Source organism: Carettochelys insculpta, chromosome 21 (genome assembly GCF_033958435.1).
Source record: "Carettochelys insculpta isolate YL-2023 chromosome 21, ASM3395843v1, whole genome shotgun sequence".
Lineage (NCBI taxonomy): Eukaryota > Metazoa > Chordata > Testudines > Carettochelyidae > Carettochelys > Carettochelys insculpta.
This window is the reverse complement of record NC_134157.1, coordinates 9,000,881-9,022,290: the sequence shown is the minus strand read 5'-3', so window position 1 is coordinate 9,022,290 and position 21,410 is coordinate 9,000,881. Positions and strand designations below refer to the sequence as shown.

Below are 21,410 nucleotides of genomic sequence, written 5' to 3'. Positions count from 1 at the left end.
TGATCCTCACACACCCCTGCAAGGCTGGGCCAGGCTATTATCACCATTGCACAGAAGGGAAACTAAGGCGCTGAGAGACTGCTGTGCCTTTCCTGAGGTCACACTAGAAATCTGCAACAGAGCTGGGAATTGAACTTGAGGCTAAGTCCTAAATTAGTTGTCTAATGATCATGGAATCATATGTAATGCCAATAGATCTGGGTTGCTGGTACTGGGGATTGAACCTGCAAGCATAGGGTCTAAAGCCCTGCATTCCACCACATGAGCTAAAGGCCAGGTGGCTCTCAGCTGAGGCTGAAGAGCAGAGATTTTACTCACCCCATATGAGGTCTCAGTACCTCTGCATACTACATGCTTCCCTGGGCTGAGAAAGTATGTTCTGAGCCCTTCCAGTAGTTCTTCCCAGCTAATGCACCAGTTGTAACTCTGACAGACCTGGGTTGCCAGCCCCAGGAATAGAACCTGTGAGTATAGGGTCTAAAGCACTGCACTCTACCATGTGAGCTAAAGGCCAGCTGTCTCTCAGGCAAGGCTGTAGACCAGAGACTTCACTCACCCCAGATGAGGTCTCAGTACCTCTGGGTAGTACACATAGAACACTAGAACTGGAAGGGTCTTTGAGAGATCGAGTCCAGGCCCCGTCCTCACGGCAGGACCAAGCACTGCCTAGACCATCGCTGACAGATGTTTCTCTAACCTGCTCTTCAGCCTCTCCAAGGGTGGTGATTCCACAACTCCTGAGCCAATTTATGATGGTGATTCCTTGAGAGAAGCTCAGACTTGGCTTAGTTCAACTAACCAGTCAGCTTTGCTTTCTGGGTGTGCCTCTGAATGTAAAGAGACTCCTGTTCTGTGTTCAGATCCAGAGTTTGGGTTAGAGATAGGGGATTGCCACTTAATACCCTCCATCACCTCTGTTAATGGTGATGTTGCGTAGTCACACTGCAAGCAAACCTGCTAAGGGTTCCTTTTAGCTTCCAACAGATTTTTCCGTGTTTGTTAACTACCATCCATCCAGTTCAGTGATACCAGATTTAACCTTGAATACTTGAGAGCTGACACATCTCATGCTCCACTCGTAGGGCTGAGACCCAGCTGTAGCCTTCAGCCTCAGGTGCTGCCTTATAGCAGCCTCCACTGTCTAATTCCCTCTCCCCGTCTCACCCTGCCCAGCTCTCTCCAGTACAGGTGAGCTGCTGCCATTCTCCTCAAAAACTCTTCGTCTGAGACACACCCTGCGGAAGGAAGGGCCCTTGGAGTGCATTGTAGTGGGTGCATCTGCCCTTAGGCTTGTGCCAAGTGGGTGTCTTCTCTTTCTCTGCATGGCGGGAGAGAGGATAAGAATTTCCACAGCCTGCTTATCTGAGCAGAGACGAGCAAGGGAAACGGGGAGGCTGGAAAAGTTGCCCATTTCTGAGGCACGTATGGTGTCGTTGTTTAGTCAGCACCAGATGTGAGACAGGATGTGTGGGGCCTGCAGCTAGAGCTGGGTGGGAACCACATTTTCAAAATGGAAAACCAAAGCTAAAGATCAGGATTGCCCACAGCAGCTTGAAGTTCCCCTGCCCGGACTGCCTCAGGTTGAACTTGACATTTTCATTTGGCTAAAATCACGCAGGCTGGTTCGGAATTTGACTGCTTGGAGTTGATGTTATAGAATTCGCCAGTCTTGAAAAAACTAGGACTCGAGTCATTTTGAAATGGAACGCTCCGTGTTCTGCTTCTGCCCCTTGGGAATGCTCTGATCCAGGCTATTTTTTAAATGAAATCTTTTCCCTGACTAATCCAGGAGGAAATCCACAAGCACACAAGCGCCAACTATTATAGAAGCTGCTGCAGGGAAGCATGTGGCTGCCAGCGCACACAGCTTACCTGGAGCACCAGCACTGGTCCCGTAGCCGGCTGCACCCCAGCACCTCTATGTGTCTGCTACTTCTCTCTCCAACTAGCAGCCCTTGCCTGCGTACCCCTCCGGCTCTCAGAATGTGTCTTTTGCTCTCTTGCTCTCCTCTGTAGGGTGTTGGTGGTGTACCGGGTGAGAGAGGGCACAATGGACCTCCTGGACCAATAGTAAGGAGCATCTTGATTCTACGGTGGTTTGTATGTTGCATGAATCTGCACAGCACTATGGCAAAAAGTCAGCTGCCTTGCTGTGTGTCCTGGGTGGGAGGTGAGTGGTGGACAGGGGCTGAGACTGGTAATGGCTGGTAAGGACTTTTTTGTTCTCTCGGTAGAAACAGGTGGGAGGATCCAATACCCTGGCGTGAAGGTTCCCAATCTTTTTCTCAGTGTGGACCCCTTTCCAGATGCGCCAACTGCCTGCATACTCCCTCCCCTTCTTATCACTGATACTGGGCCTGTTCTTCTTTACATTACCTGTCCTTAGCCATCTGTCCATATTTCACTATGACATACAGATATAGGCTATGTCTACACGTGCCCCAAACTTCGAAATGGCCATGCAAATGGCCATTTCGAAGTTTACTAATGAAGCGCTGAAATGCATATTCAGCGCTTCATTAGCATGCGGGCGGCAGCGGCGCTTCGAAATTGACGAGCCTTGCCGCCGTGCGGCGCGTCCAGACGGGGCTCCTTTTCGAAAGGACGCCACCTTCTTCGAAGTCCCCTTATTCCCATGAGCTCATGGGAATAAGGGGACTTCGAAGTAGGCGGGGCCCTTTCGAAAAGGAGCCCCGTCTGGACGCGCCGCGCGGCGGCAAGGCTCGTCAATTTCGAAGCGCCGCTGCCGCCCGCATGCTAATGAAGCGCTGAATATGCATTTCAGCGCTTCATTAGTAAACTTCGAAATGGCCATTTGCATGGCCATTTCGAAGTTTGGGGCACGTGTAGACACAGCCATAGTGTGACATATACCACCACCCCCTGCGCCCCCGCCAGAAGGTAAAAAATAGCACAGCCCTGGCTAAGTTCTGAGCTTGGTTACATTGAACAGTTGCCTGGCAACTGAATTGACATTGTACAGTGATTGGAGGTGAGGGCCCCATATGTCAGCATCTCAGTGTGGCTGTGTTCTCAGTAAATTAACTACTGTATTTTATATGTCAGATTCCCCAGAGTGTTAAAGCTTCATCTCAGTAGCCTGTTCTGAAAATGCATTAAATAAAAATGATAAATGGAATCCACCATTACATAATATCTCCGGCTTGCTCACGGAAGGTGTTTCATGTACCCCCGGGGCATGTGGATCACAGCTTGGGATCCCCTACCCTAGAGTACCCGTATGGGGCTAGACCCAACACCTGTCAACATCCACGGTGGAAATGGATGTGGTTCATGCATTCATCTTAGAATTTTTGCCATGGATGGTGCAGTGGTAACATTATGCCCTGGGCTTGCATACAGTATATAAAGCTGTTTGGGGGAGTCTGGTCACTTAACTTCCATAGTAAAAACTCATCTACAAACCCAGTCTGTACAAACCTCTCCTAGGTATGCAAGAACAGGGGGTTACCTCTTGCACTCAGACACATCTAGAAAAATGTAACAGCTGGCACGCTTCCTAGTGAAAACCCAGAGACGCTGCCTGTCTGGCTGAGTCTTTCCAGCCCCTTGAGAGTACGTAGCATGGGACCCACTGCTGGACCAGCCAGTACCAGGGCTGGGAGCAAGCCATGGAGCAGTCACTTTGTGTAGTAGCCTTTGGTCTTGTGGTCCCAGGGGATGCCGTCACTAGGGGTGGCAGGTCTTGTGGGCACGGGTGGCATGATTGTGTGTGCTGGAGCAGGTCTGAGTCCATCCCATGCATGAGTGAGTGCAGAGGATATTCAAGCACAGCTGGCAGTTCCCAAAGGCACCCTGAGCTACTTACTTTCTCAACCAATAAAGTGACCTGTTTTGCACCGTACCCAGAAAGAATCTCTGAGAATCCTTTGCTGCTGCATCAGGAGTCAGGTACGCTGAACATGGTGCCCCATGAGTGCCACCCAGCAGCCCAGGTTCAGTCTCTCTGCTGTGCCAGCTTCAGGCTACCACTAATCGAGTGCCACTGAGCATAGCCGGACAGGAGCTGCAGCAATTGCCCACAGAGGCAGTTAATGCGTCACAGTCAACTATAAACTGGATTGACGTGCTCACCGAGGTGGGCAATGAGTGTCAGGCCCTGACATGGCCTGATAAGGTGACACAGTTAATGACACTTCTCCCCAAATGTTTTTAAGGGCCCTCCAGGAAAACCAGGACCAGACGGAGACCCAGGTTCACTGGGGCCACAGGTAAGAGTTACTAATGAGATCATTAATGTTGCAGGGTGACGGAGCTGCAGGAAACCAGTTCTTGTAGCCTGTTCTTAGTGACAAAGCCCAAGGCTTCGCTCGGTTGATAGTTAACAGTGTTTCTCTGGGATTGACTCTGTGGTCACCTGGCTCCAGGGGCATCACAGTGCTGTAGAGAGATCAGTGGGAGACTGAGTGGATCCCTGACTTTGAAGCATTTCACAAAGCAGGTAGCTATAGCACAGAGCTTTTTAATGGCACACTGAAACCTCAGCCAGGTTGCCTGGACTCCAGGGAAAGGAGCTTGTTGCATGTTAGCTGGGTATCTCCACATTCCAGTGCAGTTCGTGCTCCAGCTCTTGCTGGCTTTGTACCTGAGGATCCTTTGAAAGATCCTTTCATTTCCCAATACCCACAACCCATGTCCCACCTGCCTCTGGCCACTGCCCTCCTGAATTGCCAGTCTTGGCGCTCGACAAAGAGAAACAGCTCCCTCTCAGCAGCAACCCCCTTTGCCACCACAGGCAGTGAGTGCTGCAGGCTGTGTTGCTAGCTGTGGTTCCTCAGAATGCTCAACATTGCACCTGGCTGAATGCCGGAGCTGGGTCACAGCCAGATTGTCGACAAAAGTTGGGGGGTTATGGAGGAAATTTGCAGATTTGGGTCAACCAAACTGGAAAAAAATCCATACTGGCTGTTTTGAGGTTTGTGTCCATATAATTATATTAAAGAGAGAAAAATAGCTGAAACCCCTCAAGTTCAATGAAACACTTTGTTTAACCCAAAAGAAGCGGGTGGGGGGAAGGGGGGAGAATCAATTATTCACTCAGCTCAACCAATCGCACTGTAATTTGCCCTTCGGGGTCTGACTCTGAACATTCATAGTCTCCACTGAAGCTTGTAGGAGCTGTAAGTGCTCAGCACCTCTTGGGCTCAGACCCATAAAGCACAATGTCTGGACGAGCTCTTACTGGGGAGACCCGGGCACTCTGGTTCTTTGTGATCCTTGTTATTGCCTTCCTCAGGCTGATGCTGGCTGGCACCAGAACCGGCCAGCTGCATGCAAGCCAGCGTATTGCTGCATGTTTCATTTTTTTCCCTTTCTTTCCTGACAGGGGCTGCCTGGTAAACCTGGATTGGAAGGCCGGCAAGGACCTGTTGGCATGTATGTAAGTGATCCCCGTGCCCATCTGTTCCCAGTGCAGAATGAGGCCTAGCAACAAGCAGGCAGCTGCGTGAGAACATAAGGGGCAGAGGTGGAAGGAGGGTGAGCTGTCCACAGGGGCAACCCCAGAGGCACCTGGCGTGTTCACCCTTCTGTGTGAGACATTCCCAGAGCTGCAGGCCTGGCATGTCTGTGCACTGTTAGTGGCACTGGCTGTACCTCTGGAGTTTCCTCAGTTCAAGGAACAGGGTTACCTATTGCCCCCTAGTGGAGGGGCAGAACAAACTCCCTCCTGCTCCTAGTCCCAGACCTGGGTCATAGGTCTGACCAGAAGAAGTTTGGTGACTTCTACCTTGTTGATTTTGAGGAAATGGGGCTCCTGGTTCTACGGGGCTTGGAAACCGCCACATTGCCTTGTGCAGATCTTGGTCCTGATCACCAGATTAAAGTGAGGCGCATTGCTGGGGGCTTTGCACACAGCTTCTTTCCCCGTTCAGTGGGCACAGGCTCTCACCTTCTTCTCTGGCTAAATAGATAAGCTGGGTGGGCACTGTCTGTCCTGCAGTGTGCTGTTTGAGTAAGCAGGATAATACTCTAGAGTGGCAGGTCCCATTCTGGTGGGGAAAGAGATGTCTAGTTTTTAAATGTCCATTTGCAGTGCTCTCATGAGGCTCTCCAGACCCAAGGGAAAAGGAAAAGGGTTAAATGTCTGAGGGATGGCCAGCTAGATGTGACACTGTGGGCCAGTGTGGTGGAAGGGCCAGACAAGGCCCCCATTTGTCATTAAGATTAGTTTAAGGTAAGGGCGTTAAACAGAGGAAGATGTGTGAAACCTACGTGATAACCACCTCCTCTTCTGGTGCCACCTCCTGGATGTGAGCACCACCAGGCTGCTAGCTTCCTCTGCTTCCTCCCCATCAGAGTTTATCAGCATTAACTGATCCATGTCAATGATTTTCTCTGTCCCAGGGCTACCCAGGACCTGTTGGTGACCGAGGAAAGCCAGGGGCCATGGGTGAAAAGGTAGGGCTGTGGATGAGTTTGAGATGAAGATCATTAGGAACTCTGGGGTGACCTGCAAAGACCTTTTTGTTTGCTATTTACTGGGGTGGTGACTGGAGAAAATGATGTACTTCTAATGCCAGGGATGTTGTGTAGGATTAGACTGTGTGGGGAGCAACTGTATTATGTGTCTCTGGTATCTCTTGTGCCACTTGTGCTTTCCCATCCCTTCTGCATTCATTTCCTGACAGACTAACATTGGATTTAAAAGAAAGTTGTGGTGGTTTGAACTGGGAGCAGAAATGGCTGTAAAACGGACATTTAGGCTATGTCTACACTAGAGCATAAAGTTGATTTCAAGGGACTTGGTTCAATTTTGTAATGTATCTTTCTTCACTGCAATTATTGTTAGGTCAGTTTTTAAGGAGGTGTTAAAGTCAACTTTTCTACCCTGCCCATTTCACAAGGAGAAATCGCAAGATTGATTTAAGTCTAGTGTAGAAAAAGTGTTATTTTAAATGGATTTTATTGGCCTTCAGAATTATCCCACAATGATTCCAATGTGTCTGTTGTGGCCACTTTCACCTCGGCTGTTCTCCAGGTGTGCAGGAAGTAGGTGACAGAAAGCCCTGGAATTTTGAATTCATTTTCTTTCTGGCCAGCGCAGCTAGCACGCATCAGGAGCGCACATCAGGAGCAATCACATCTGCCCATGAGTTCTCAGAGTTCTCAGAATTCTCAAGGTCTAAAGTGCCCTGGCATGGAGCCATCAGGAGATCCAGGATCTCATTGCTGCTGCAACTGCAACCCAGCAAAAGAAATGTGGACATTTATGGGAAGATTTCCCAGGGCATGCTAGAGAGAGGCTGCATCAGGGATGCTCAGCAGTGCCAGGTGAAAATCAGGGAGCTCAGACAGGCATATCAGAAGGCAAAAGAAGCCAATGGGCTGTCTGGGTCGTCTGTCAAAACATGAGGTTTTTGTAGGCAGCTTGATGTGATTCTGGGCAAGGACCCAACCGCGGTCATGTGAAACTGTCTGGACTTCTCACGAGAGACTGCTCAGCTGTCCTGTAAGAGCAGCAAAAAGGAGGAGATGGAGGTCAATAAAGAAGAGGAAGAAGATGAGGATTCCAGTCAGCAAACAACCGAGGAACCTTATCCTGCCAACAGCCAGGGCGTCTTTACCACCTGGAGGCAGTCCCCTCATCTCAGTATGCTCCAGAGGCAAGCAATGCTGAAGAGGACTCTTCTGCTACAAGTGGGTTGTGGATGGGGTGGGGTGGGGTGGATCTATGAATCTGCAGGCCACGGCTCCTACAACAGCTTGTTAATGTTGCTGGGGATGGAGCGCTTATCCTTTCTGGAAATCTCCCTAAAGATCTCAGACAGGTACTCTTTTATTTTTCTTATGAGTTTTCTGGAGAGGCCTGATTTATTCCAGCTTGCATGATAACACACCTTGCCACGCCAAGCCACCAGAAGGTAATCTGGAGTCAAAGCACCGTAGAGCATTCTTGCAAATTTCCCAGCCCTGTGCCCACAGAGTATGAGCATATTTTCTTTTTCACTCTGTTATTCTTAGGAGGCTGACGTCTCTTTTTGAAACCTAGAAAAAACACGTGAAGTTTCCTGAAAGTTTGTCCTTTTAACATTATCACACTGCTCCCTGTCTATTTAAATTTCCCAGGACCACCCCACTGCACCACGTGGTTTTTTTCTGTGCTTTACATTTCACAGGACTGCCCCCCCCCAACCAACCCAACATGCAGCTGCAGGGCTGTGCAGATGCTGTTTCCAGACACTGGCAAGGGGCTCAGGAAGCAGAGGGGAAATGGCAAGGACAGCCTCATGGTCCTTCCCAAAGATCTCTCCACACAAAAGAAGGCTCACATTTCCCCACATGGGACATAAGGGTTCCATTGCTTTTTCCTACCCCTCAATTCAGCCCCTAAATAAAAATAATGTAGGTCAGACACCTACAGTGTCATTTATTGATTAACCTGGGTTGGGATGAGACAACCTAGGGCAAGCACACATCATTGTGCGGGAAGGTCACATGACTTAGAAGCAGTAGATTCATGTCGTGTCTGCTCATTTGTGGTTTGAGCATTGGCCTGCTAAACCCAGGGTTGTGAACCCAATCCTTGAGGGGGCCATTTAGGGATCTGGAGCAAATACATTAAAAAAAAATGTCAGGGATGGTGCTAGGTCTTGCTGTGAGTGCAGGGGACTGGACTCAATTAACTCTGAAGGTCCCTCCCAGTTCCATATGTTTTTAAGCTATTTTTCAAAGCATCTCTGATATGTATTGCACCTATTTGTGCAGTCCTGATTGCCATTGTGTCCAGCTGTTCATAAGTACTGTCCAGGATATCTGCCTCTGCTCTCTGGCCTGGCATGAAAATTTCTCCCTTTGCCCCACAAGAGTACAGCAAGCCCTTACCACAACAGGAATGTTGCCTTTGCTGAGGTCCAAATGGGTCAGAAAGCACCTGAATCTGTCTTTTAAATGGCCAAGGCACATTCTGCCACCATTCTGAGCTTGATCAGACTATAGTTGAAGTGCTCCTTGCTACAGTCCAGGGTGACTATGTACAGCTTCATGAGCCAAGGAAGCAGAGGGTAAGCAGGGTCACCCAGTGTCACTGTGGGCATCTCCACAACTCCAGTCTTGATGTTTATGGTCTGGGAAGAAAGTCCCTTCCTAGAACATTCTGTACAGAACTGAATTTCTAAAGGTATGCACATTGTGCACCTTTCAAATAGATGTCAGTAAAACGACTTTTCTGATCCACCAATACCTGCAACACCATGGAGAAATGCCCCTTGCAGTTCATGTGCTTTGAGGCCAGGTGGTCTGGAGCCAGGATGGGGATGTGCATTCCATCCATTGCCCCACGACAGTTAGGATACCCCATGGAAACAAAGCCATCCACTATATTTTGCACATTTCCCAGTTAGAGGAGCTTTGACTGATTTTCCTTTCACAGCAGAAGAGCATTGATTGCCCTGGCTACCTGGATCACAACAACCCTCACTGTATATCTGCCCACTCTGAATTGATTTCCCACTGACCGGTAGCTGGTGGACATTGCAAACTTCATCAGTGTAATTTTGACTTGCTTGTGAACAGTCAAAGCAGATCGCACTTTCATGTCACAGTGCTTCAGGGCAGGGGACAGCAATTCACAAAGTTCCATGAAAGTGGCCTTGCACATGCGGAAGTTTTGCAGCCACTGCTGATCATCCCATACCTGCAAAACCATGTGATTCCCCCCGTGTGTGCTGGTTTCATGGCTCCAGAACTTGCGCTTGACTGTATGCAATGCATCCAGTGCAGCCAGCAGCTCTGCGTGCCTGATCTCCAGTCATTTCAGCATGTGCCGAATCAAGGTGCATCCTCCTCCCACTCATTTTGTCTAATGAGATGCTGCAGGGCACTTCTTGAAGTGGCCTTAACACAGTGTGCAACAGCTTTAATGTCTTCCAGATCCATACTAACCCTTGTAACAGTGTGTGTCAGGCCAAGGCTTTGGAAAATTGTTGGGAAAATTCCTTTGGGCATTTGTTTTCAACAGCAGGGGAGATTGAGGGCAATGCGCTCTGGGAGGATGACATCAGACACCCACAACCACTTATGGCACATTTTTTTCCCGTAATACACGGGCACAGAAACCCAGAATGAAATGAGCTGCAGGAACTGTGGGAGAAGTACCCACAATGCTCTGCGGACACACTCAAACCTAGCAAAGGTAATGGAGACACTGTATGTTGACTTTCTGGGCATGTGTGAACGCTCACCATCGTCTTTATAAAATGTAATTGTAAAAAGTCAACTTTTATACATTCAACTTTATTTTGTAGTGTAGACATAGCCTTAGAGTCGGAACAATATGAACACAATGAATCCTACTATATCCATTCATTAGTCCTTGTTAGTACAGGTTGAACCTGTCTTGTCTGGTGCGCTCTCCTCTGGCAACACCCGTAATCCAGAATGATGTTAATTAGCCAGACGACCACTTATCATGGGTTTGACACAGTTTCCTGTGGTCCCATAAAGTTTGTTGACAGCCTCCACCCCTGGCTCTCAGTGTTCTGTGCTATTATTTAGGTCTAATTTATTCCTAAATGTCTTCTAAGAGCCCAATGAGAAGTGGAAGTGTTGGCAGTGCTGCGAGACAATATTGACCTCCTGTGGTCCAGCAAATTCTCTCATTCAGCACTGGTCATGTCCCGAGGGTGCCAGACTAGAGAGGTTCAACCTGTAACAGAGATAGGTGTGAGTTACGAAGGGCCAAACTAGATTTGGACTTCCTTGAGAATGAGGAGCTTAATCGCCAGTCCCTGGGGTTTGGCCGATTATCAGGGGCTGGTAAACAGGTTGACTGCCAGATCAAAATTTGTGGTTGTCTGGTGTGTTAATTCAGACATCTCTCAAATCATTTGGGGACGCTTATTGCTATTCATGTCCTTGAAGTTACCCTACAACAGTAACAGAGAGGTAGCTGTGTTAGTCTGTACTCCAACAAAACAAAGCAGCAGAAATGTAGCACTTTAACAAAATGATTTTTTTGGTGATGAGCTTTCATGGGAGAGATCTGATGAAATGGGTCTGTCCCATGAAAGCTCATCACCACATATATCATTCTGTTCGTCTTCAAAGTGCTACATTTCTCCTGCTTTACCCTGCACTGTTTTACCAGGCTCCAACCTCCTGCCTTCATCAGGGCGCCTCAGTAGAACTTGCCTAGAGAACTGGTTGGAAAATTCCCATGGGCTTGCCCTTTACCCCCTCACCATTTTCTGACCAACTCTTCTTTCCCTCCCCAGCCTTAATCACTCTTTTTGCCTCAGAGGTGGCTGCTGCTGCTCTCTTCAGCAGAACAAGCAGGGACAAACTTCTTTCTGCTCCTTCTTACAGGGAGAGCCTGGAGTCCGGGGCCCACCAGGATTTCCAGGAAAAGCCGGTCCCAAAGTGAGCACTCTTCCCTGCCTCTGAGTAGAACCAGCATGTAGTGCGCCCAAGGACTCCAGGCCTGACCTGTTTCCTTTGGGTACTGATTGGTCCAAGGAGACCTCCACACCCAGGGGTTAAAAGGAGTCTGGGGTAGACATCCATGTTGTCGAAGTGCTTAGCCCGAGCCCCTCTGCTCTCAGCTCATCTCTGGGCTGTGAGCTCTCAGCAGAAGGAAGGTGAAATAAGTGGGTTCTGACCCCTGTCTCTCTCTCCTGCAGGGTCCCACTGGCTTCCGTGGTGGAAAAGGTCCCCCCGGCCCACAGGTATGTCCAGTCCTGACTTTCCTGCTTGTACATATATGGTGAGATGCTGCAGATACTGCAAGGATTAGGCCGGCCTGGCCAGCTCATTTAACACCGATGCGCAAGGTCAGGGCATAGACAGGGCCCTTGACAAGGCTGTGGCTGGGTTGTGCTGGGGCTGGGCTCATGCCCTTGTGACTCGGTGCTCTTGCATCACAGTAGTGAGCAAAACATCTCAGTGCCAGCACCTGGAGCAGCCCAGCCCACCCAGAGCCCGGTGTGGTAAGGCCAGTCAGGAGGAGGGTGGCACCTGGGTTTGCCCTTCGGTGGTTTTCCAGGGTTACTGTTCCATTGTGAGGACACCCCAGCCATCGCATGTGGCAAGAGGTGTTTGTCTGTTTGCGTGTGCATCCTGGGGCTGGATCAGAGCCCAGCCAGGTGGGGCAGAGGCACCCTATGGGGATGAGCAGCTGTGTCAATGTCAGGGACTTTGGATCTGCCTGGTGCAGTAAGAGAAAAACAAGGGGCCTCTCGCCTTGACTGCTGCACTGGTCCATGTTCCTCACAACAGGATCTAGGGCATTCCTGGCACCTGGAGAAGAGCAGCTAAGAGTGGTTGAGCCAATCTGTGTCAGGGGAGGCTGCAGACCCCTATTAGGAGCTGACTCACAGCTCCCACCCCACCCCACCCCTGAGGTTCGGGCAGTGCTGAAGAGCCCAGGGAGCAGTGACAGAATGGCAATGGCCACAGAATTCCCTAAGCTGTCCTCTCCCTCCAGCTCTTTTCTGCCAGCTCCATGCAGAGACCGTTGCTGTAACAGAAATCCTGGGCTGCATTCGTGAGCCCCGGTGATAACCGAGTTCCAATTAGCCCGTGGCGGCGCTTTAGCCATGTCAGTTCTGTGCCAGATTCATCTCTCCCGTTGGACGGGGACTTTGGCTGTTCAATTCTGCTGACTCCAGACAAGCATTTGCTTTCACATCTGCTAATCTGATCTGCTGTTGCCGCATTGCGTGAATTGCCTGAGGACGGGCGCAGCACCAGGACGCTCACCTGGGCTGATGGAGGTGGGGTGAGATGGGGCAAGCCGGCAAGGCAGGCGTAGTGCTGTGGGGCTGGGTGTGAGTTTGCAGTGGTGCTGGTGCCCCCAGTTGGCAGTAGGGCTGCAGGGAGCACTTTACTCGGCTTCCCGCTCTCTCAGTTCCAGTGCAGGTGAGTCATATTCTTCAAGTGAGAAACGGAGATGCCAGGGTGAGGGACTTGCACAGAAACGTTTTGCTGGGGGAGAGGAAAGGGGAGAAGGGGCTCCGGGGCCTCTCCCCTGCACAGAAGAACTTCACAGTCAAGAGCAGTGTGGGAGAGAATTATCCATCCCTCTGTGCTTCTTTCGGTCGTTTCTCCTCCGCCAAATTACCCCTTGATGCACCTCACTCCCTCTGTCACCAAGTGGCACCATTCTCCCTTCATTCAGCCCACCACAAACCCGCCTTGAGGCTCTTGAGCTCACCTCCAAGCCCTCCTGCAGCTCTGACAGTCCCTCCCCCCATCTGAGACCCACTCCTCTTACTGCAGAGCTGCTTCTTGGCTCCAGACCTTCCTCCATCGGCACGCCCTGTGCCCACATGTAACATGCTCTGCTTACACGCTTTCTCCTCAGCTTGCCGCTGCCTGGAAAATCCAGCAGGGAGCATGGGCAGACACCCCTCTGCTTTTCCCATCTGGGACCGAACTGAAAGAGCCCCACAGAATCCCTGTTCCCTGCTTGGTGCCTCTTCCCTCCTCACTTGCGGTTCACGGACTGCAGGGCCAGCTAGGGCCAGCTAGGGCCAGCCAGGTTTCCTTGGAGACGAGCATAAAAGGGTTTTCCCATCCCATGAGTATTGTCCGGGATTTGCAAACTCCTCCCATTCCGCACAGAGGACTGAGACGGTCAGAAGTTTTTCAGTGAACAAGCAAGGCAAGGGATACCCCAGAGCAGCCAACAGCCCTGCCATAAGGATATTCAGCAGGGATGTGGGAGACTTGCCAGCACCTGATTCTGAACAGGGACTAGAGGCCAAGTCTCACCTTTCAGGTGAGTGACTTAAACACAGGCTGTCCTGGGCTTGGTAGGGGAACAGGAGGCTCTCTCAGTCACTCTTGTTGGAGCTGCTCCACTTTGTATAAATACAGCACTGGGCCAGAGAGAGTAAGAGAACAAGCAAGAGAGAATGAGTCTACAGCCCAGTGGTCGGGCCTCTCAGGCGGGGCAGAGCAGAGCAGGGACTTTGACTTATTGCTAGTTGGGGCATTTGACCAGCCCTTGATGTGGACCTGGGAAGCCTTCCTCAACCAAAGCTTGGTCAAACCTGGCACCTTCCCACAAAGCGTTTTGGTTTCGATGAATCTGCATTTTCTGATGCAAACCTTTTGGTCAAAACATTTCCAACTCCCTGGAGGTCTCCTGCATCTGAAATGCCACCCGTGCCAGCAAGTGGTACTGGGCTGTGTGGTACACCAGCCTCACTACTCTAATTCTGTCCTTAGCTTCTACGTATTGGCCACTATCGCCTGCTCAGCCCTGTGGCTTGGGACTCACCTGCTGGATTTCTTGCTCTCAACTTTAAGCACCCGCATGTGACTAGTTTAGTCAAAGCTCTTACGGCAGCTTGGCAGCCAGATCTCTCAAGGGTACTAGAACTTGTGTGGCTCTGCATTTTGGCTGATGTGGTCTCCGTGTTCTGCTGCACTACAGAAGTAGGCATTGGCATGTGTGTGACAGACGCCCTCCCTAGCTAACCCCGAGTCCTGTGGGAAAGGCGTAGAACTGGGATGTCTGAGGTTGGCAGGTCCAGTCTCACCTGTGCTGCAGGCAAGTGCTAGAATTTGGTTCTTTGCTCAAACAATAAAACTGTCCCTTGAATTTGCACAGTGAGAAATTGTCTTTTAAGCAGATTTTGCCGTTAAAAGTGCTTTGTAAGGTGTAAATGGAGGCTGTGCCACACCGAGAATGCAGCTGCTCCTCATTCCAGCTCCTCATCTAAACGTACCGTCACTGGTGTTGCACCTAAGGAGTTTGCAGGTTGGGAGAAGTGTAATGAAGACCGTTCACACACTCTTACGTCCATGTCTAATACAATAGGGCAAAGCTGTGGTGCACCCAGACATACTGCATATATTTTGAAGCAATGAAGTTGGGCATTTCTATCCTGCAGCCTTCGTTTGGGCTGACCTGAATCAGTACTATTCTTTCCTTCCTCGCTTGCGACTGACCCTGCACAGGTGCACAGCAGGGATTCTGGGAGGGCTATTTCAGTTCGCTCCCAGACAAGCAAAGCACAAGGGTGTCTGTGCTTGATTTTCCAGTCACTGCAAGACACTTAGGTGCACGTGCCTCTCCCTGGGGGAGAGGATCAGAGAACCCAGAGCACATCACAGTTGTGCAGTCACATTACTTCATGCGCTGCTGTGAGCTGCTGAAGTACTACGGTGATGAGCCAAATACAAGAACCTGCATAGACTAGAAGAGAAGCCATATTTTTGTGTGGAATGAGAGTAGCGAGTGAATAGACGCTCTCATCTAAGGCAAACACAGGCGGTCCCCAGAGCTGTGTGCTTGTGGGACATGGTCTCTGTTTTGATGGCACCACTTGAAATAAATGATGTGTTCTGTTTGCACTATGGAGAAGCTGAGTGTGCCCCCCTCTGTGCGTGCACGTACACACACACACACACACACACACACACACACACACACACACACACACACACACACACACACACACACACACACACACACACACGGGAGGTCTCTGGGCCCAGTTAGGAGCATTCACTCACCTTCCCCTATTAAAGGTAAAATGTCTTTGTTTCAGGGGAGACTGGGAGACCCAGGTTCCAGAGGGCTTCCGGGGCTGCCGGTAAGATCGATGGTGCTGCTAATGCAGTTACCCCCATTCTGGTCTCCAGTTAAATGACACTGAGGGAGCTGGGAGCATGCACATCCCTCCGCACCGCTCCCAGAGACTCAATGGTCCCCCTTTTTTGGCTGAGCGCTGCCCTAGGTAAATGATTTGGTGATCTCACTCTGTCTCCCAGTGGGCATGTGTCCTAAGCCGCCCGGTGATAGAACAGGGTGGGAGACTGCACTGCCCTTCTGCTCTGAGAAGTGACCCCTCCGGCCAGGGTCAGGGGCACTGGATCATAGACTGAGGGAAGCCTGCATGGCTTATGGTCAGTCTGTGTTTCTCCTGCAGAAGGGGGTCTGGGCGACTCATTCGGCAGGGTTTGTCTTTCCAGTCTCCTCGACCTGCCCTGCACCTAACTTTAAAACTCATAATCACAGGGAGCAAAGTTGGGTGCCTATCGTTCGGTAGGGGGTGAATACAAGGTCATAAATACTTCAGAAAGTCTCCGTTTCTTTTTCATTCACGTCACCTGCTCCCTCTCCAGCACAGTGGCCAACCATTGGAACTAAACGCTGCCTGATGTGCATGTGATTCATAGAGTAGCTCTTCCCACCTAGGTTCACACATAGTGGTATGATTGTTCTTTGCTCTGCACAGGGGCCTCCGGGTGTTCCAGGGCCAGACGGCGTCCCCGGTAAGCCTGGTGTTACAGGAGAAAAGGGGCTGGCTGGATCAAACGGGCCTGCTGGACTGGCTGGATGCCCAGTAAGTACAGAGTCAAACGTCTTTGACTGAAAAAACGAGAAGTCCTGTGGCATCTTGTAGACTAACAGATATTTTGGAGCATAAGCCTTCATGGGCAAAGACCCACTTCATCAAATGTCTTTGATTGAGGTGTGACGTGAGAACGTCCCCCATGGTTGCTGCTTCACTTATAAGCGGGATTACAGACAAGCTCCATGAGCTGCAAACTCTGACTAAAGCCAAACAGGTCTCCTCTTCTCCAACTCCATGGCTTTGTTGCTTTACTTTATGGCTGGGCAAAATACAGTCCACGGGCCAGATGCAGCCCACTAAGCCCCCAGATCCGGCCCGCAGATGCAGCAAGGAGCCTCAGGCAGGCTCCCTGCCGATCCCACCTCCACTCCACTCAGCAGCACGGCTGATGGGCCCTGTTTGTCCTGCAGCAGTGGCGAGCCTGGGGTGGTGGGAGAAGGTTCATGAGTTGGCGGCAGGTCAGCACAATCCCATTGGTTGGTTTCTGGCCAATGGGAGCTTCCCGTCTGAAGCACAGGCAGCCCTTGAAACACTCCTCGTGTACCCCTCAGGCTCTGGCTAGGAACAGAGCACATGGCCCCGCCTCAGAAACCTGCTGGGCTGTTGGGCTGGAGCCACCTAGGTAAGTCTCCAGACCAGAGCCGGCCTCTGGGAGCCCAGCCCCTCACTCCTCCCAATCCTCTGTCCCCCACTCTTGCTCCCTATCCCACATAACCCAAACCCTCCGCCCCTCCTCCTGCACCCGTACCCCCTCCCAGACCCTGCACCCTCGTCCCCTGTCCTCTGTCACAACCCAAACCCTGCCACCCCAGTCCTCTGCCACGAGTCACAGCCCCCTCCTGCACCCAGCCTCTGGCCCGCACCCTACATCAATTCCGTCACTATCATGGAAGGGTGCAGCCTCTGACCACTTGGCAAATTCTTGGGGTGCCCCACTTTAAAAGGTATTGCCCACGCTTGCCTTAGGCGCGCACTGCCTAGCTACCACTCTGCCGCGTACCTTACCACGCCCCACCCCGCCCCAGGGTCGGAGATGTAACCTGTGTTTCCTTGCCTCAGCTCTGTAGGACTGACTCTCTTGTGCCCCCAAGAGCACAGTAAAAGCCCGGTTTGATAGTACACGGGTTATGCACCTGTGGTCTCCCCCGCTCTATCCAGCTGGGTTTGCCCAGGAGCAGCAGGGCAGCCATTCCCAGACCACTGAGAGAGAATGGTAACCATGCAGGCTGGGAAGGCTATTTAAACTACAGGAGCCCTCCAAACCACGCCCCCGGCCTGGCTCTAACTGACTCCTCCCCTCCCACCTGCAGCCGCTATCAGGCTGCTGACGGGCCACTTGCTAGCTCCAGTGGCTTCCTCCATGCTGCTGCTGTCCCAGTATTAGTCCCCATGCCGCCGCCCCCGCCCAGTGGCTGTGAGACCATGGGGCAGAGCCCTTCTGAGGTGCGCACAGGGCAGGGAACGATGGGGCAGGTGCAGCCGACCCTCACTCTATCCTCACAACCCACTTGAGGGTGGTCGCATGAATGGAACCCATAACTATTGTCTCACTAGAGGCATCAGGTGCCCAAGTCAGAGATATGCTCAAAAATGGCAGCGGATGTTGTTGGGAGGCCACCCTGAGCCCTTCCAGAGGCAGCCTGATTTCCAGAGTGCAGGAGCTCGGCAGTATCTGAGCAGCAGGCCCTTTTCAGGGGTCTCCCCAGATAACCAGATCTAGAGAAGTGGTTGTTCCCCTCTATTCAGCACTGGTGAGGCCACATATGGAGTATTGTGTCCAGTTTTGGGCCCACCAGTATAGAAAGGCTGTGGATGTGCTAGGGCAGGTTCAGCAGAGGGCAACAAAAATGATTAAGGGGCTGGAGCACAAGACCTATGAGGAGAGGCTGAGGGATTTGGGCTTGTTTAGCTTACAGAAGAGAAGACTTAGGGGTGATTTAATAGCAGCCTTCAACTTCCTAAAGGTGAGCTCTAAAGAGGAGGATGAGAAACTGTTCTCAGTGGTGTCAGATGGCAGACCAAGAAGTCATGGTCTGGAGTTGAAGGGGGAGAGGTGTAGGTTAGATATTAGGAAAAACTACTTCACCAGGAGGGTGGTGAAGCACTGGAATGTGTTGCCTAGAGAGGCGGTAGATTCTCCATCCCTCGAGGTTTTTAAGTCCCTCCTTGGGACTTGGCTGGGATGCCTTAGTGGGGGTTGATCCTGCTTGAAGCAGGGGGCTGGACTAGATGACCTCCTGAGCTCCCTTCCAGCCCTAGGATTTTATGAACTAGTCATTTGAAAATCTTGGGCAAAATAATTTCAGCTGCCCAGGAAGGGATTACCCTAGGCACCTGGTATGCAACAGGCTCATGCTCCACTGTGCATGCAAGATGGGCAGTCCATCCCTGCCTTGTAGTCATGGCTGGTGTCTCTGGTAGCCCAGTCCAACAACGGGAGTCTTCCCAAGGCGCTTTTTGTCTCCGAGTCGCCAGGGAGATTCCTCCAGCTCTGTGTATGTGGCCTGGGCCGAATTTTCAGCCTTTAGTACCTGTAGGCTGGTGGGGTGGTGGATGGGGGTCTGTGATAGACATTTCTAGCCTCCAGGTAGGAGATGTAGTTCATCAGGGACTTATTAGCATACTCTCAGATTCTGTACCCGATAGTCACCTCCTTTGCCAGCCTCCTCTGTCCCCTCAGTCTGGGTTGTTGGGAGAGCCGAGAGTTGCAGTGATTTTCCCAGTGGATTGGGGCAGGAAGTGTGAGATTGCCAGGGGTAGGAGCACCAGGAAGGATATAGTGCGAGAGCACTCACTGGTGAAACATGAGCCCTTCCCCAGAAGCGGAAGGCTGGCTCGGCCATTGGCCAGCGAGCTGTGTGGTGCACAGCGTGTTCTATCACCACTGCTCGCACGAGGCCGGGGCTTGGCAAGGACTCTCCCAGTTAGGGTGTGTTTGCTAATTTAGTTCATGTTCTCGCAGGGCCAGCAGGGGCCAGCTGGGCCTGGAGGACCTTTGGGGGAGAAAGGAGAGAAGGTAAGGAGACGGAAGGGGCACTGGATTCCACATCTGTGCATTTGCATGGGCTGGAGTGTTAGACTCAGCACCACTGCCTGCAACAAGTCTGAGCGCATTAATGAAGGACATCAGCAGAGGGGGGTGATGAATCCCTGCCCCCCCACACACACTTGTATCGCTAATCCTGGGAAGGGGTAACGAGCAAGAAGCAGTGTCTCCCCACTGCGTTGTTCTCTGTATGCGTTACAATTATGCACCCTGTGGCAGACAGGTTGCAGTCATCTCTGGGGGCAGGAGATCCCCGCACAGGCAATTGGTGCAGTGTGCCGAATGGGCAAAGCGACAGTGTTAGCAGGACAGGAGAGGTTGAGCTGCAGCACCCAGACACCTTCCAAGCCTCCTGCAGCCACACACTGGTAACACTGAAACTTTACCCGGCCGCGTTGTCTCACTAATGGGCAGTGAGCTCACCTAGACCACCTGCAGAGCTTACTCCTCTGCCTTCCTTGCAAGAATTACGCCCCAACCCCAGTCACTTCAGAGTCCAGCGCTCCTGATCCTGTTTCTGCTTACTCGTGAGGGGTACCTGCCCAGGTGGAGCCGGACTAACGCACGTCCTCCAGGCCCCCGCTGTTTGGAGTGGGGACAAGAATAAAAACCTGGAGAAATATCAGTAGGAGCATCTGCCGTGATAGACAGTAGAACCCTGCAAACTCCCCAGCGCTCGGACGTCACGGCTGGATGTTCAGTTCAGACCTTGTGCTGTGGACGCTTGAAAGGTGGAGACATTTCAGTGCAAGCTCCATCTAAGAGTAGCTGCTCTAGGGAATGTCCTGTTTCTTTAGGGTGAAGTCGGCAAGCCTGGAGCAGCTGGCGTCAGAGGCCTGGATGGAGAGCAGGTATGGCAGTAACACCTTTCATAGAGCACTTTTGATCTGTAGATCTCAAAGTAGTAGTATCCCCATTTTATGGGGGGATAGGCTGAGGCACAGTGCAGTGACTTACCCAAGGTCATTAACGTTGGCAAATAGCTCAAGGAGTTGCTTGCTCTGCCCCTTTTTAACATCCCTCTTTCTGGACCTTTCAGATCCCCTTCCCCATGTGCTTCCCGCTGCTGGGAGCAGTAGATTTCGGGCTGCTTTTTCCAGAAGAGAGGTGTGAGGGCCAATACTTTCTTGACATCTGAGTTACTTGATCTGAGTATTAGCACTGCCCTAGGGCAGGCGTTCAGGCCAGACCAACTGCCCGGAAGGGTTTGGTGTAAGCCACTGGGGAGGGTGTATTACAGCTTCCACTCTGAGTCCGTAACAGCCCCCTCCAGGCACTCATAGCTTTTTCACTCACGCTGTAGCAGCTCGCACTTCTAGCTCTGGTGCTCTCCAGCTCCGTCCCAAGTGTGTTAGCCAACGTGGCTTCCCTCCCATTGGCAGCCCTGCCCCAAAGCAAAACCCATATCTCCCATGGTGCCCTTTCTTGCGTTTAATCTCCTGGGTGACTTCCAAGATTGCAGGTCATGGGTATGTTGCCATTCAGTGCATTCCACTAGAGGGTGCATAAACTCATGAGCTGGTCTGGTTTTTCCCCTAGGGTTACCCGGGACTCCCTGGAGTGGAAGGTCAGCCTGGGTCCAAAGGGGAGCAGGTCAGTACTAAGATGAGGTCTAAAACCTGGCTTGGGAAGCTGATTTTAGCATGGATTTTTGGGCAGAAGCCTGGATCCTGCTTCTCCATGGGACTTTGGAACGAGTTTGCCTGGCACACGCAGCAGGAATCCCTGTGCTCAGACACATGCTTTCATTCTCATCCTGGGTCTGTGGTCCTTGTGCCACAGAAACTGGAACTTAAGGGGGGAGCCTTAACCTTTAATTAGTAATCAGTCATTTAAAAAGCAATGATCCTTAGCCTTGTTACTAAGAGCTGCTTAGGCTGTTGCAAATGAGAGCCCTCTCTGTTCTCTTTTCACACCCTGCTTTGTTTATACAGTGAGCACACACCAGTGAGTTTCACTTTCACATTTTCCCACTCTGCACACAGAGCTGCACCACCAGCTCCAGCAGGGAGTATGAGCACTCAAACAAAAAAGCA

General features: G+C 51.3%; 1 protein-coding gene across 1 annotated transcript in view; it reads left to right on the top strand.

The window, feature by feature from the left end:
• COL27A1 (collagen type XXVII alpha 1 chain) overlaps nt 1-21,410 on the top strand; it is a 259,743-nt gene that overhangs the window by 195,751 nt on the left and 42,582 nt on the right. The window contains exons 32-42 of the mRNA XM_075015103.1: nt 2,017-2,070; nt 4,179-4,232; nt 5,348-5,401; nt 6,367-6,420; nt 11,326-11,379; nt 11,640-11,684; nt 15,519-15,563; nt 16,209-16,316; nt 19,291-19,344; nt 20,172-20,225; nt 20,914-20,967. Coding sequence (XP_074871204.1) covers nt 2,017-2,070; nt 4,179-4,232; nt 5,348-5,401; nt 6,367-6,420; nt 11,326-11,379; nt 11,640-11,684; nt 15,519-15,563; nt 16,209-16,316; nt 19,291-19,344; nt 20,172-20,225; nt 20,914-20,967 — 630 coding nt within the window. The remainder of the gene's footprint in view (nt 1-2,016; nt 2,071-4,178; nt 4,233-5,347; nt 5,402-6,366; nt 6,421-11,325; nt 11,380-11,639; nt 11,685-15,518; nt 15,564-16,208; nt 16,317-19,290; nt 19,345-20,171; nt 20,226-20,913; nt 20,968-21,410) is intronic.